General features: G+C 35.1%; 1 protein-coding gene across 1 annotated transcript; it reads right to left on the bottom strand.

Annotated features, from left to right (window-relative positions):
• Positions 1 to 2220: 2220 nt before the first annotated feature.
• LOC129254880 (matrix metalloproteinase-17-like) lies at positions 2221 to 12511 on the bottom strand. The gene is made up of 7 exons (XM_054893419.2): positions 12262 to 12511; positions 11421 to 11698; positions 10931 to 11089; positions 10213 to 10373; positions 9424 to 9568; positions 7714 to 7968; positions 2221 to 4715 (listed from the first exon to the last, which is right to left on the bottom strand). Exons 1-7 carry the CDS (start codon positions 12507 to 12509, stop codon positions 4513 to 4515), a joined length of 1449 nt encoding a protein of 482 aa, XP_054749394.1. The 5' UTR covers positions 12510 to 12511; the 3' UTR covers positions 2221 to 4512.
• Positions 12512 to 14741: the final 2230 nt, after the last annotated feature.

The raw sequence follows: 14741 nt of genomic DNA, 5'->3' as shown, positions 1-14741 counted from the left end.
GCCCTTAAATGCAATATTGGATCCATCATCTGATATCAAAATTTATATTGCTAATCAAGAAAATTATTTTGATATTTCAAGATGATGCAATAAAAAGTGTTGATATGAAATTGATGTCTACTTGAAATGAACTTGCCAATCCTTCTTTCGTCTTAATTACATTCTTTTTTCTTTTCGGTTTCATCATTATCAATACTTCCATCACTCCTCCTTCCCCTCCTCTATCATCACCGCCATCTTCTCTTACTTCTCATTTTAATGACCAGTATCGTAATTTTCTTCATCTCGGTCCTTCATTATTATCATTATTATTATTTCCATTATTATTATCATTATTATTAATAGAAGTAACAGAAGTAGTAACAACAATACTCACAATAATCGCAATAATAATAATAATAATAATAATGAAAATAGTCGTATCCAGCGGCTGTGCCAAACTAGGGTGAAGAGTAGTGAAGAAAGGGAGAAAAAGAAGAAAGGAAGAAGAGTATAAAAAGGAGAGGTCTGTAAATAGAGAAAAATATGACGTCACATCTAGGTTGTCGATATGTTCCCTATCGAATATTGCTGTTGATCTAACTTTTGATTTCAATACCATTATTTTCCTCACCATCGCTCATTCATTTAATTTAATTTAATTTTTGTTTGCTTATGTTTCCATATTTTCCTTTCTGTTGATGTTTTTACAATTATTCTGATTATGATTTTGTCATCATATATTTTGTTTGGTTATATTTGAATGTTTTGCTTTTTATATATTTTGTATTATTGTATTTTCTTTTAATCACGACCTCGCTGAAAATCAACAATACGCTGATTGCGGGCAACTATTATATTTTGTTTTTTAATTGTGAATATATAAAGTTAAAGAAACAAAGCTATATATCAACGCATTCATCGTTCTTCACCCTCATTACGCAATTGTCATTGATACCTGCCTGGCAATAGCTATTTATATTACATGATTTCATTTACCTATTTCACTTATTTATTTTCAAAATAAGTTTTTGTCTCGCCTGCATAGCAGAGCGAGACTATAGGCGCCGCTTTTCCGACGGCGACGGCGACGGCGGCGGCGGCGTCAACATCAAATCTTAACCTAAGGTTAAGTTTTTGAAATGACATCATAACTTTGAAAATATATGGATCTAGTCCATGAAACTTGGACATAAGGTTAATCAAGTATTAGTGAACATCCTGCTTGAGTTTCAGGTCACATGACCAAGGTCAAAGGTCATTTAGGGTCAATGAACTTTGGCCAAGTTGGGGGTATTTGTTGAATTACCATCATAACTTTGAAAATTTATGGATCTAGTTTATGAAACTTGGACATTATGTTAATCAAGTACCACTGAATATCCTGTGCGAGTTTCAGGTCACATGACCATGGTCAATGGTCATTTAAGGTCAATGAACTTTGGCCGTGTTGGGGGTATTTGTTAAATTACCATCCTAACTCTGAAAGGTTACGGATCTAGTTCATAAAACTTGGACAAAAGAGTAATCAAGTATCACTGAACATCCTGTACGAGTTTCAGGTCACATGACCATGGTCAAAGGTCATTAAAGGTCAATGAACTTTGGCCAGGTTGGGGGTATTTGTTGAATTACCATCCTAACTCTGAAAGTTTATGGATCTAGTTCATAAAACTTGGGATATAAGAGTAATCAAGCATTACTGAACATCCCCTGTGAGTTTCAGGTCACAAAACCAAGTCAAAGGTCAGTTAAGGTCAATAAACTTAGGCCATGTTGGGGTAATTGTTGAAGTGCCATCATAATTTTGAAAGTTTATGGAAAAGAGTGAATGAAATGTGGACATGGGTGTAGTTGACAGTCTTAAGTCTCCGTTCAAATGTCATTTATGGTCAATGAACGTGGTATTATGTCATTATATGAATGATGTTTTTGTGAATGATTATTTTATAGTAGTTTTCAAAGTTAGCACTGCTGCTATATTAAATTGCGTAATGCAGGCGAGACTGCCAGAGGCGTTCCACTTGTTCTTTTTTAAGCGTCACATATTCATCTCGGAATTTATTTCTTCATTAAAAAAATATGACACGATCTAATAAATGTCTCAAATCTTCTTCATTGCTTCTTCAACAATAACTTAGTGTAATATCATATTTCATCACAACCACTTTCTTCTCACAAATTGCAGTCTCACAAATTACACAAAAATAAATTTTGAAGCAAGTATGATGATAAAAAACATTATATTACATTTCATTTTAATTCCGAAATTTGCTCCCTTGACGTTTCAAATAATGTTCTGGAACTAGTGAAAGCACAGTCATATTCATCCGCGGGATCGTCTCACAGATATTTTCAACAATAGCAACTATTTTATTTGAATTTTATTACATCATAGTAAAAATAAGAACCATGGAATTATTAATAACCTTTTCCCCCGTAATATCTAGTCATGTTTGAAAAAAAGGTAAATCTCCTCCGTAAGTAAAATGAATGTCCTATAATGAATTTCTATTAAGCTTGAAAAAATATACAAATATTATAGTAAAATATTAGTTTATCGTACTTACTCATAACTCTCATAAGAATTGCAATCAATTATCATAATAATTTTTTTATCATAAATTGATTTTGGTATAGTTTCAGGAGTTAAAAATCTCGGCAAACAATAAATTTCACTCACTAAGTCAATTGTACAAGACAGTTTGATGAAAGATTACAAGTACTAAGCATATTCACTTAATGAAATATAAAATAAAAATGAAATCAACAAAAATCGTGGACATTCTATTGGCAAGCATTCATATATGTATAAAATGACTTACTATAGAGCTCTAGTTCTGTATACTATATACAGCAAGTACATGTATACTAATACTGTAAATATATCCTTAACCACTGACATGGCTGAAATAATATGACATCGTACAGTAAAGAATATCATATTTTATGGGTGTTTAAAGCGTTGAGTCAATAGTCAACAGAATCAACCACTGAGTATATAGGCTAAGTCTTTGACTAACACTGGCTAAATTTTTTTTTAAATCAGATCAGTGTTCCAAACGTGACTCCAAAACTTTCATCAACAGTTATTTGGTTTAGTTGATTATTTTAGCAGGAAGATAGTAACCATTTAATTACGTTTGATTAATTGTACAACTGCTTTGATAATTAGTGACAATGATTATCTTAATCTATGAGATGTACATTAATGCTAAAGCGTTTCAGTATATTAGTATATTCGTGATTAAAGTAATCACATTACCTTGTTCCGTGATTGATAAAGCTTAATAAACATTCGATCATTAAAATATATAAAAAACGTTTTTTCGGAACATTCTTTTGCACACATATAGATACATGAAAATTTGCATTAAGTGACAGTTAAATCAATTACAATATTGATTTGCAAAAGTAAAACATATAAATCCAGTTATAATACAATAAATCTACATCCACATCTAAAAATATATATAAACATAAATAAACCAAACAATATACATTATTGACAGAGTTGTACAACTTACACAAGATCGTCAAGGAAATTCGAATGTAACAAATAGGGATACAGACGGTAATAATGAATGAGTTTTGTTCAATATTAGATAGATTGATATTTGAAAATAGAAACAAAATTTAAAACTTCAATAATTATTGCGGTTTACTGCAGATCTATAAAAACTTCCATATTTTACGTAAAGTAAGTCCACGGTTTAATGTCAACGGACCACTGCTAACAGCTGAACTAAATTTGACTGGTTTCTGATAGCACATTAGTTGGGTAAAAAAGTTGCCTAATATTGGGTTGAAGGACACATGCACGTTTAATGGATAATTGTTACCAAATGTGTGTCAAATTTACACAGCACTAGGCGCTAATTTACCGAAGAAAAATTTTCCCATTTGTGTAAACCCGTTTACTCTCTGGCATATAGATGGGGCCTTAGGGCCTACCCCCCCCCCCCACAAGTTCCACGACCATGACCAAAGGGTAAAAAAAGACAGAAAAATGAAAGGAAATGATGAAATATATAGACTATATGTTTTTTCTAAATATAAAAAAGCTTTTCGTATTAAACATTAATTGCAACATTTTTGCTCGCTCACGACGTTTTAGATATTTTGCCCTGCCCATCATGTTCAGCCATCTTGGCTCAGGTAAATTGCCAATGCGTCTACTGCCAAACTCGTCCACTCGCCACATGGTCTACTTTCATTTAGTCTAATGCCATTCCGTCTATCAACATTTCGTGGTTAGTGGACGAACTGATGGTGGACCAAGTGATAGTGGACGAGTTGGCAATTGGACGAATTTGTATTAGACGAATTGGAAATAAACTTTGACTCATTGCACCACTGCTTTTTTGCCGTGTAGACAATCAGATTATTAAAAAAAAAAATTATGTTCTTCTCTGGAAATTATTGTTTAGTTCCGTTGACTGCCAAAATGTACCAATTAGCCCAGTTATTAAAATCAAGTTTAAAGCCAATGAAAATAGAGCAACGTAGTTACGGAGATAAACTTTCATCAAATCATAAAACGCGTTTCAATGTTACTAAAGTCGATACGAGGAAAAGTGTACCAGAGACTGTGATTGGTCCTTTGGTACCTGATCCAATATTTTGTCCACACATGAGCCAATCAGATGCGAAGCTTCGCCGAGGAGTTACAAAATAAACTTCGTTGTCCTTAAATGTATTCACATCCTTTCCAGTAAGAAAATGACTCACACCACCTGTACGAAAGATAAAAAAATAAAACGTATCAGGAAAAAGTGCTTCAATAAAAATATTGCTTTGGTATAATGAATGTATTCTGGCCGTGACTAAAGCCTGTCAAAAGCTTTAATAAAGTTTCAATATATTTTGAATAATATTGAGCTAGTGAAAAGGCACTAAACGTTATAAAGAGTACTTATTATGGTACAGACTAGTGAATATTGACTAAAGGTATACACAATGAATCGTGAAATCATTATTAACGTAATAATTGACGCTATTTTAGACATAATGGGAGTATTGTTACGAATATATTTTAGTGAACATTTCCATGATTTAATACGTGTGTTGGTATTCTGAAAGGACAAGTCCACCCCAACAAAAATTTGTTTGAATTAAAAGAGAAAAATCCAACAAGCATAACGCTGAAACTTTCATCAAAATCGGATGTAAAATAAGAAAGTTATGACATGTTAAAGTTTTGCTTAATTTCACAAAACAGTTATATGCACATCCTGGTCGGTATGCAAATGAGGAGACTGATGACGTCATCCACTCACTATTTCTTGTATTTTATTATATGTCAAGTAAAACAATTATTAATTCCTCCCTGAACACATGGAATTAGCATTGTTGAATACTATATGGTTCAGTCAAGTTTGTCCTCATTCTCAAATCTGTAAAAAATGAAATATTGTATAATTCAAACAATAAAAAGTAAAAAAAATAGTGAGTGGTGGACATCATAGACTGACTCATTTGCATGTCACTGAGTTGGGCATATCACTGTTTTGTGAAACATAGCGAAACTTTAAAATACCATAACTTTCTTATTTTACATCCGATTTGATGAAATTTTCAGCATTATGCTGGTTTGATTTTTCTCTATTTATTCAAATCAACATTTTTCAGGGGTGGACTTGACCTTTAAGACACGGAAACCACTTCATTTTGTCCATGCTATATCAAGATATAAAAATGCATGATTTTCCCCACACTGACAGAAAGCTCATTCCATGCAACCCAACTAACAAAAGCTAAAAACCCCACCGAAACACCACTCATTATCAATATTCCAGCCTTGAATCTCTCAGAAATCCATAAATTGAGCAACCAAAAAAAAAGAGAACTATTTTTTTGCAGTTTCTCACGCTTGCTAAGTTCCACCCCTCGAAAACGGTATAACAGGGGTATGCGCGATCACGTGACTTTTATTCATGTGACGTCCATCTATCCATGCCATACGGCAAGTTACGATCGTTCGCGGTCGCGGAACGGGGTTGGCCGCATCCTTTTGAGAAAACCGGGGGAGCTTTTCTCGAAAGAGTGGGTTGAGGGAGGGGAGTCAAATAAGGCACTTTTTTTAGACAATCGGGGGAGCTTTTCACGAAAGGCAGTGCTAAGTAGTCTCTTGTACCAGTTGTTTATTTATGTGTCTGTGTAAATTTGTGTGAGGGTATGGAGGCCGCATATGAGGTGAGGTTGTGTGTGGGGGTGTGTGTGGGTGCATGCGTGTCATCTTTGGAACACTTCGACGGATATTTGCATTAAAAAGGAAGGAAAGAAGGAAAAAACACATATTTTGTGCATTTTCATTTAGGCTCATTTATTTTCAATAGTCTCGGCGGTGCACGCGTCGACCGGGTTCTGCCGTACACGGTAACTATTGTATTAGTACTAGCTAGCAATTTGCGAAGGAAAGCCAGTTTCAAAATAATTGCTTCAGTGGTGTACATATGAGGGGGGGGGGGGGGGACCAAGAATCACGACCAAGAAAAAAAAAGGGAAAGAGAGAAGGATGAAATATACTTTTTTCTGAATGACATGCCATACATAACTGAATCTTTTTTAAAGATAAAAAAGTCTAAATTTTTGCTCGCTCACAATTTTTATTTTGCCCGATATGCCATATCTAGCCCCTTCAAAATCTTTGGATCATTACGCCACTGATTTGTTTCATCACACTTCTATGCAAATGATAATTTATTCAGAATATAATACGCTATTTCTCCTAATAATCCCATTGTTTTATATGACTTTGTGGAATTGTTGGGGGTCTAGAATTACTTCATTAATATGCAATTTTATTCAAAATCACAAAAAACTGCAAGCTCTCTTTTTTTTCTAATTATCAGTGGCGTAATGAGCCCAAAATTTTGAGGGGCCAGGTATGTCGTGTCGCACAAATTAGACTAAAAGTTGTGAGCGAGCAAGAACAAATTTCGATGGTTTCATTAAACAAAAAATCAAATTTTGTATCAGATTGTGACATGAAAATATTAAGAAAATGATGTCATATTTCACCTTTCTCTCTTTTCTTTTCTTTTCTTTCCTTTTTTTTTAGTCCATTCAGGGATATCCCTGGTCCATCTGTGCACTTCTACCAATAGCATATTAATATTATATTGTTGTTATTATTTGATCAATAATTTTCATACAAACGACTGGTTTAGAAAACTATCAAACACAGCCTTTCGTGAAAAGCTCCCCCAGTTGTCCCGAAAAGGTGCATTTCTTTGACTCCATTCCCTCAACCCACCCTTTCGAGAAAAGCTCCCCCGGTTTTCACGAAATGGTGTGGCCATCCCCCGCTCCGCGAACGCGACGATCTTAACCAGCCATGCAATACTGTCTGTCATAGAGATCGTATTTGCCGTCATAGAGATCGTATGATCTCAGCATATCATAACATTGACTGACATTCATAATTGGGAATGACCACTGATGGGAGTTTTATGGAAGTTGTCAGATAAACATTAATCGTTAAGAAACTGTTTTCTTCTTTGTATGTTTTATCATATTACCATGATTACTAAATTAAAAGCCTAAAAGTCCCGGTAAAAGCTTTGAGCTGACGATTTTTGTTTAGACGCATCAGAAATCGCCTGCTCACAAGTTTTACCAGGAGTTTCGTTCAACAGAGTTTGAAATCGAATTCGGATAGATCCTTTGTAAACAAACTGCGTAACCTACTAATGAAATCATGTTTATGCATCGTTTGTATAATATATTCACCTTTTCCCTCTGTCCATGCAGCGTCAAACGGTCCACTTCTCCCCCTCCAATTATCCTTGATAACTCTGGGATAGCCTGGGTCAGCTCTAAGGGTATTCTCATTAAGTCGCCAGTAAAGCCCGTTGGAAAATAAATATATTTTGTTGTTCCTGGCCCACTTGAAAGCTGCGTCGATTTTATTGGCTCTGATACCAGTACGCTGTCGGATGTCTTGAGGATGGTAAGTACCTGCTGAGTATTCCCATATCTCACTCCCTGTCAAAGATATAAAAGGACCAGACACAACGATAAGTAAACAATGACCACAAAGGTGAATAATGATTTTGGATGAACCTTCTTCAATTCATTGCATTGTTACAATTATCCTATCAAATATGAATGTATCAGTTGAACCATTATTCAAAATGTATTTTGGGTGAGATACTTTGTCTTGCCAAATCGCCTTGTAAAAAGTGTTACGTCGTCATTACGAGTAACGCTATCATTATCTTCTGTTTCTTACCATTTCGACATACTAACACTATCAAATTAGTATGGCAAGAACAAAATGTATCGCCATCTAAAGTCGATGGCACTGTACACCTTCCACAGAAATTGATATTTGGGCATTATTTGTACAAACGTGCGCTTGCGTTTTAAGAAGGCAATTATATGGTTGGGTTCATAATAATCGATACTGATAATAATGATAAGTATTAATAATGATGATGATGATAATAATATTTAAGATAATAACAATTATAGTAATAATAATAATAATCATAATAATAATAATAATAACAGCGATCATAATGATAATCATTGTACGAATAATAATAGTATTAGAAATAATGCAAAGAAATATAATAAGATTAATCGTAATAATAATAAGGATAAGTTATTTGCATATGCAGGGAAGCCACTCAAGCTCTAATGAACTGTTCTCTCGACTGGCCCGGCTGAACCACTAAACGCTCCCTACTCTACTCAAATGTTGAAGGTAAACTAGAGTGACGTTAACCAACGAATCATGCTACAATGTCTACCAAACCGATCTTCTCGACCAACCCAGATCATTAATTTAACTTGGTCAATCTTCGTCAATCTACCATGATTGCTGTCAGAGTTCATTGATCTACGGTCGCTCTGGATATCTAATACAACATTTTCTAAATATTACATTAAGAAGTTACAGAAGTGCCACTCATCTTGATCAAGTTAGACTAACTCTTAATGAGCTAGTCCGCCCTGACCGAAAATATCTTGATAACACTTGATCGAGTTGTTCAGTTCGGCAGTGGGAATATAGAAGAACCTGCCTGGTTGAGCTTAACCGACCAAGCCTAAATTAGCTTGATTTGATCTGATAGAATGACAAGATCGAAGTTTGATTTTAGCACAAAGATACCCTTTTCATGGAGGCCCCTCGACCGGATCCATTCCACATCAACTCAATTTTGGACTTGTTCGGTTAAGTCAGGCCTGACTTGCTGGTTTAGCTCACCTTCGAGGTCAATCTACATTGATCGCCGCGATCGAAAAGGCTCAATATCTGGATCAGACCGTTATCGATTTACTTGGACTTGGTCCAGAATACCAAGATAGACAAAGTTATAATCCTGGTTGATCTCGTTAACTATTAAGCTTGTCTGTATTGACAGGTCGGTAGGATCCAAACAGAAAGGATGTGATGATGGAATTTTCCCATTTGATAAGTGGATCTATCCTTACCTGAAAAGAAAACCATTCTCTTCTGTCCTCTGAATGATCGTATAAAGGCTGCATCAGGTATTGACTGCATATCAACAAAGACAGACTCTGTTTGGAGGGCGTTTGATACAGCTTCGCTTCCTCTCTTTATCCAGAATCTCTCTCCCTGTAGCGACGAGAAAGAATTATGAAATAAAATTAATTTATATATCCAAATCACAATATGCAATGTAAATGTATGTTTTAAACATATGTTTTGAAAGCACTAAAAACATACTAAATTGTCAAATTTTCGGCACGCTTCGCACGCACAATTCTGTGTTATAATTTGGCGAACCAAGCGAAACGAATAGTATTTATTTTACAATAATTTTAATAACTAAAAAGATAAATAAACATAGCTCAATCATTATGCATACAGACCACGGTGTGCTTTTCAAGCTGTCTCCCGAAATAAACGAAAAAGCTCTAAAGAAATATCATAATCTTCTTACATCCGATTGTAATAAAACAAAAAAACACATCAGGAATTAAGATTAATGATGGGGCTACCCTTTATATAAAAAATAAAATAAATGAATACGCAAATAAACAAAATAGCTTCTGTCATTGATTGCAATGGTTTTATATATTAGACTTCAAATATAACCCTGTTTCGTCTTGATTAATAACCACATTTTATTTATTCTTTTTCTTTTTAACACTTATTTGTGGAATACCACATGCTGACATCTATATTCAGACATTAATTTTCACAATGCTATCTTCTTTGCTTTCTTTAATATACAAATATAACAAAGGACCTCCTACACTAAATATATAGAGTGATGGGGCCGGAGATCCAGCGATTTGTCCGTAAGTCACGGCGTTGATCGGAGCATTGCAGATCGCCATGTCCTTTGGGCGTTTGCTGGGTATGTTTGGGCTACCTGGAGGAGGCCGGGGCCTGTTTGGAGGTGTCGATCTCGCACCTGTTTATGAAAAATAGTTTAAAAAAACTGACAATAAATCAAACTCTGGAACAATAAGAACAACACAAGCACACATAATGATATAACACCTTACATTATGTCGAAGTGAGTATAACGATGTTACCTTCAAATACGAAAATTAGCAAGCTATATTGTGGGGTTTATATTTATTTCAACTCTCGGACCATAAGATGACAACTTGTATCATTTCGAACATCAAGATATCGAAAATACTAAAACATTAATCAAAATCTTGATGTGCTATGGGCCTGTATAATGATACTTCTTCTAAACTCGCTAAATGTACTTAATATCTGAGACCTCACATATCATTATTTTTGTTACCATTGTCAGCACATCATTTATTCTGTCTTATGTTACAGTCACATCCAACTTACAGTCACATTCACAGAATCGATTCCAAACCAACCAATTGTATGTCATTCAAAACACCGTAAGTACAATAATACATTTCACCCGTCTAGAGTCGAATTCGGTGATTGGACTGTAGCATTATTTATAAACAAAATCTACAAAAGCGATGACATCCATCTCACCATAGAGACTCTGGATGCCTCTTATATCATCTGAGTGAAGTTGAAAGGTAGATTTAAATCCTTGATAGTAGGGTGCCATCAATGAGTCGCCCACATCAGAGTGTGCCAAGCCAAGACTGTGACCGATTTCATGAGCAGCAACAATAAATAGGTTTGTACCTGGTGGTATGATGAGAGTGAAAGGAATTAATAATAATAAGAATTTGTTATGTTCCAAATATGCTCAGCATTATTAGTATAACATTTCTCGTGGAAATTTAAGATTGACCATGGAATCTATTTGACTAGAATATATTGTATATATCCAAGATTTTTACATTTGTATATTTGTAGGAACTAGAGAATTTGTATACTGACCTGACACTTTAAGGAATGTTTGCAGGGACTATCAAAATGATGAGACAATTGTCAACCATGTCTGCGGGTAGTGAATAAACATTACATAGAAATGATAACATGAATAGCTGATAAATGAAATAAAATACCATACCACGCAATGTCCTGTCTGTAAACTGTTCGTCTTCATCGAAATGGACATCACCCCCGATACCGTCCCCAGGGAAGTAGGCATGGGCTAGTGTTCCACCTGGACCATCGAAAGGGTATCCATCACCGTGACTCCTTCGAGCGAAAACTACTAAGATATCGGCTCTGGGGAACTTAGTCTGTGTAAAGTCTAGCCTGGCGACGTCACTCCAAACTTGGAAGGAAGATGTGAGTACGCGGTTGGTAGTTGCTCGATCCATGTCTGGAGTAAAGTTCTTTATTCTAAAAAAATTAATAAGAAGATAGAGATCATTTCAAACCTGGCTAAAACTTTGGTAAAGTGTCGATTAGGTAAAAGCTGGTGTCATTTAGATTCCAATCATACTTATGTACAGTGACCATTGCATCTTTTTTCAAGTGTTATAATTAGACTTTTTGTATTATTACGTATCTTGCTTGCCTCCCTCCTGTCGGTGATGTCTTTATCTATAATATCTAATCTTGAAAATGCTGTTTGAGCACTTTTCTTACTGGTCTAGTGAATTGATATCGCAAAGCTCCAGATGAATGTTGTATCTTTAAATTTCCAGTCTATTGTATGAAATAAAATAGGCCGCAGATGCATGACAGATGATCATCATAACCCACAGTTTAATTAATCATGTTTATAAAACACTGCTGTGGCCATATATTCAATTTAAACCATGTGCACGAAAAGAAAGACTAAAAAAGGGGAACATCTCATAGATCTCCAATTGCAAAATGCATCAAATGCCATATGATTATCTACGAATTCCAACATTCTATTTGCCCCACCCCCTTCCAATATTTCTGAAGCTACTCACGCCCAAGTAAGCCTCCTTTTTGACCATCCATGTTGTATGGCGTATCTTCTCTTCCTCATCTCTTCTGTATCCACTGGTTTATCAGAGTTCCCACATCTCTTACTGTTCTTGATCCTGGCAATGGTCTCATTGTTGAACATACCCGTAGGTGTTATTCCTGCCATTCGTTGGAGTCTCATGATCGCTTGTCGAGTTTCCTCCGGGTCTTCCACTCCCCTCGTCGCGGTCGTGTACTCGTACTTCTGCATGTATGTCTGTGAGAAGAAGGGGTTTCGTAAAATTGAAATAGGGATAAGAAAAAAAGATGCGTTCCTTTAAATAAGAATAGATTATTTTCTTTCAATGTGACAGTTGTTACATACAAATGCATAGGTCTGCACAGATATGTATAAGTGTAAACATTACGTGTTAATCGGCTCATTTGTACGTCAAACGAATGTTGATTTAAGTTTACATCTTTAACATGTTACTTTCTTATGGTACGTAATTTTATTTGAATTTTTCATAAACATTTTTGCAATGTCTTAACTTTTGTTTAAGTTTTGTTCTCAATGTGGATAGTATCTTACAGATGCAAAGACCAATGAAACACACCAACCTCCTTCCTTCTTGTTGAAATATTGATATTTGAATTCGATTTTTTATTTGTGTTATTAAAATCACATCGAGACCCATGCCCTAGATTTTTCTCTTGATTTGAAATAGGACAACACACCGAAGAAATAATCTTCTATTAATAACAAACATTCTGTGGTAGAGTGAACCCCATCTGACCATGAGTCAACTTAACAACTTGTACTAATAGCCTTCTAGTAAAGGATATTGGTGCAATTAGCTGGATATCACCAGTCAAAAACGAATCAGATATTTACATATTAGTGTAGAGATGGAGATACCCAATGTAATGTTATAACGTGTATCACAAATACTTTTATGTATTTTCTGATAAATACATGATTTAATGATAGTTTCAGTTGGAACGGTTCGCTTGTTTAGTGAGTAGTGTGTGACGATATCGGCGTGAGTTTATGTGGGGAAAAAATGCGTGGGTGTGTGTGGGTTATTTGAAAGTGATTGGGGGAATCCAGATGCGAGTGTGTGAGGTAAGGTGTGTATGTGTTTGTGCATAATGGTGTTTGTGTGAGGGTCGGTGCATGAGGTAGTGTGTGAGGGATGTATGTGATGGTGGATGTGTGTGTGTGTGAGAATGAGGAAAATTATCATAATCCCTCTCAAAACAAGGTAAAACAGTATTCAAACATAGTACATTCTTTTTTATGTTCACCCTGATAACTGAATAAAAGCAGGACAATCAAGAAATTAGTTTTTCTTTAAAATAGGCCTACGTATACCAATGAAATAATCTTCTATTCATAACAAACACATTAGAGTGAACCACATCTGACCATGAGTCAACTTAACAACTTGCCTTCTAGTAAAGGATATAGGTGCAATTACCTGGGGTACCAGCAATAAAAAAGGAACCAGATATTTACATATTCGTAGAGTGATGGAAAAATCCGATGTAATGCTCTAACGTGTCCCGCAATTATTAAAGCTTCACAATTTTCTGATAAATACATGATTTGCTGATAGTTTTTGTTTAAAATGGTTAGTGTGTTTGGTTGCGTGTAACCACATCAGCGTGAGTGTGTGGGGGAACTTTAAATGCGGGAGTGGGTGTGAGTGTATGTGGACATGATGGGACGAATCCAGATGCGAGTGTGTGAGGGTAGGGTGTTTGTGCATAAGGGTGTATGTGTGAGTGTGGGTGTATGAAGGTGTGTGTGTGTATGTGTGTGGAGTTCCAGTTCGCGTGTGATTATGGATGTAGTTATGTGGGAATGTGGAAAATTATCATAATAATATTCAAACATATAGTATTATTTTTTTGTTTACATGGGGAATTTTCCCCTGATAATTGATTAAAAGCTGAAAAAAGTAATATTATTGAAGGTTGGATGATAATCCACTGAAAGTGAAGGTTTGATGAAAATCCACTGAAGAATAGGAGAGAAATTATTATTTTTTATTTTATTTTGTGCGTCACAAAAAAAACCATACGTCGTGTGATACAAATTTCACCTAAATCAATTTTCTGAAAGAATTAAAAGTGACTTCATTTGTGAGTTATTATCATCAGACACCACATTTCGTACCCCCCCCCCCTATGAGAAAAATATTTGTATTCACCATGTTCCATAATAACAAATATACAATGGTATGACATGACAGGATATATGAAGGAGTTGCTCGTGCGATACAAATTGAAACCTTGAAAATGCATTACTCTCTTCTTCTTTGATGGATTTCTATTAAACCTTCACCATTTTTTTACGCTAACGCTATGCTTTTATCAAAACCAACATCCAACATATTTTCAGGGTGAACATCCCCTTTAAACCCTGAATATAAAAGCATGAGACTGTTTATTAGATAAAGTTAACACTGGAGAAAGAAAAACAAAACCTTAGAAATTA

This window comes from Lytechinus pictus, chromosome 2, assembly GCF_037042905.1.
Source record: "Lytechinus pictus isolate F3 Inbred chromosome 2, Lp3.0, whole genome shotgun sequence".
NCBI classification, from domain to species: Eukaryota; Metazoa; Echinodermata; class Echinoidea; order Temnopleuroida; family Toxopneustidae; genus Lytechinus; species Lytechinus pictus.
Note: the sequence above shows the minus strand (reverse complement) of the source record. Positions and strands in the feature narration are given on the sequence as shown.

What these genes read in the sequence shown, in the direction of transcription:
- LOC129254880 (XM_054893419.2), bottom strand. Translation starts at nt 12,509, where the DNA reads ATGCAGAAGTACGAGTACACGACCGCGACGAGGGGAGTGGAAGACCCG. An exon ending in CATCACTCTATATATTTAGT is followed by an intron (nt 9,569 to 10,212) that starts GTAGGAGGTCCT and finishes TCGTCGCTACAG; the next exon opens with GGAGAGAGATTCTGGATAAA. An exon ending in TGCATGGACAGAGGGAAAAG is followed by an intron (nt 4,716 to 7,713) that starts GTGAATATATTA and finishes TCTTTCGTACAG; the next exon opens with GTGGTGTGAGTCATTTTCTT.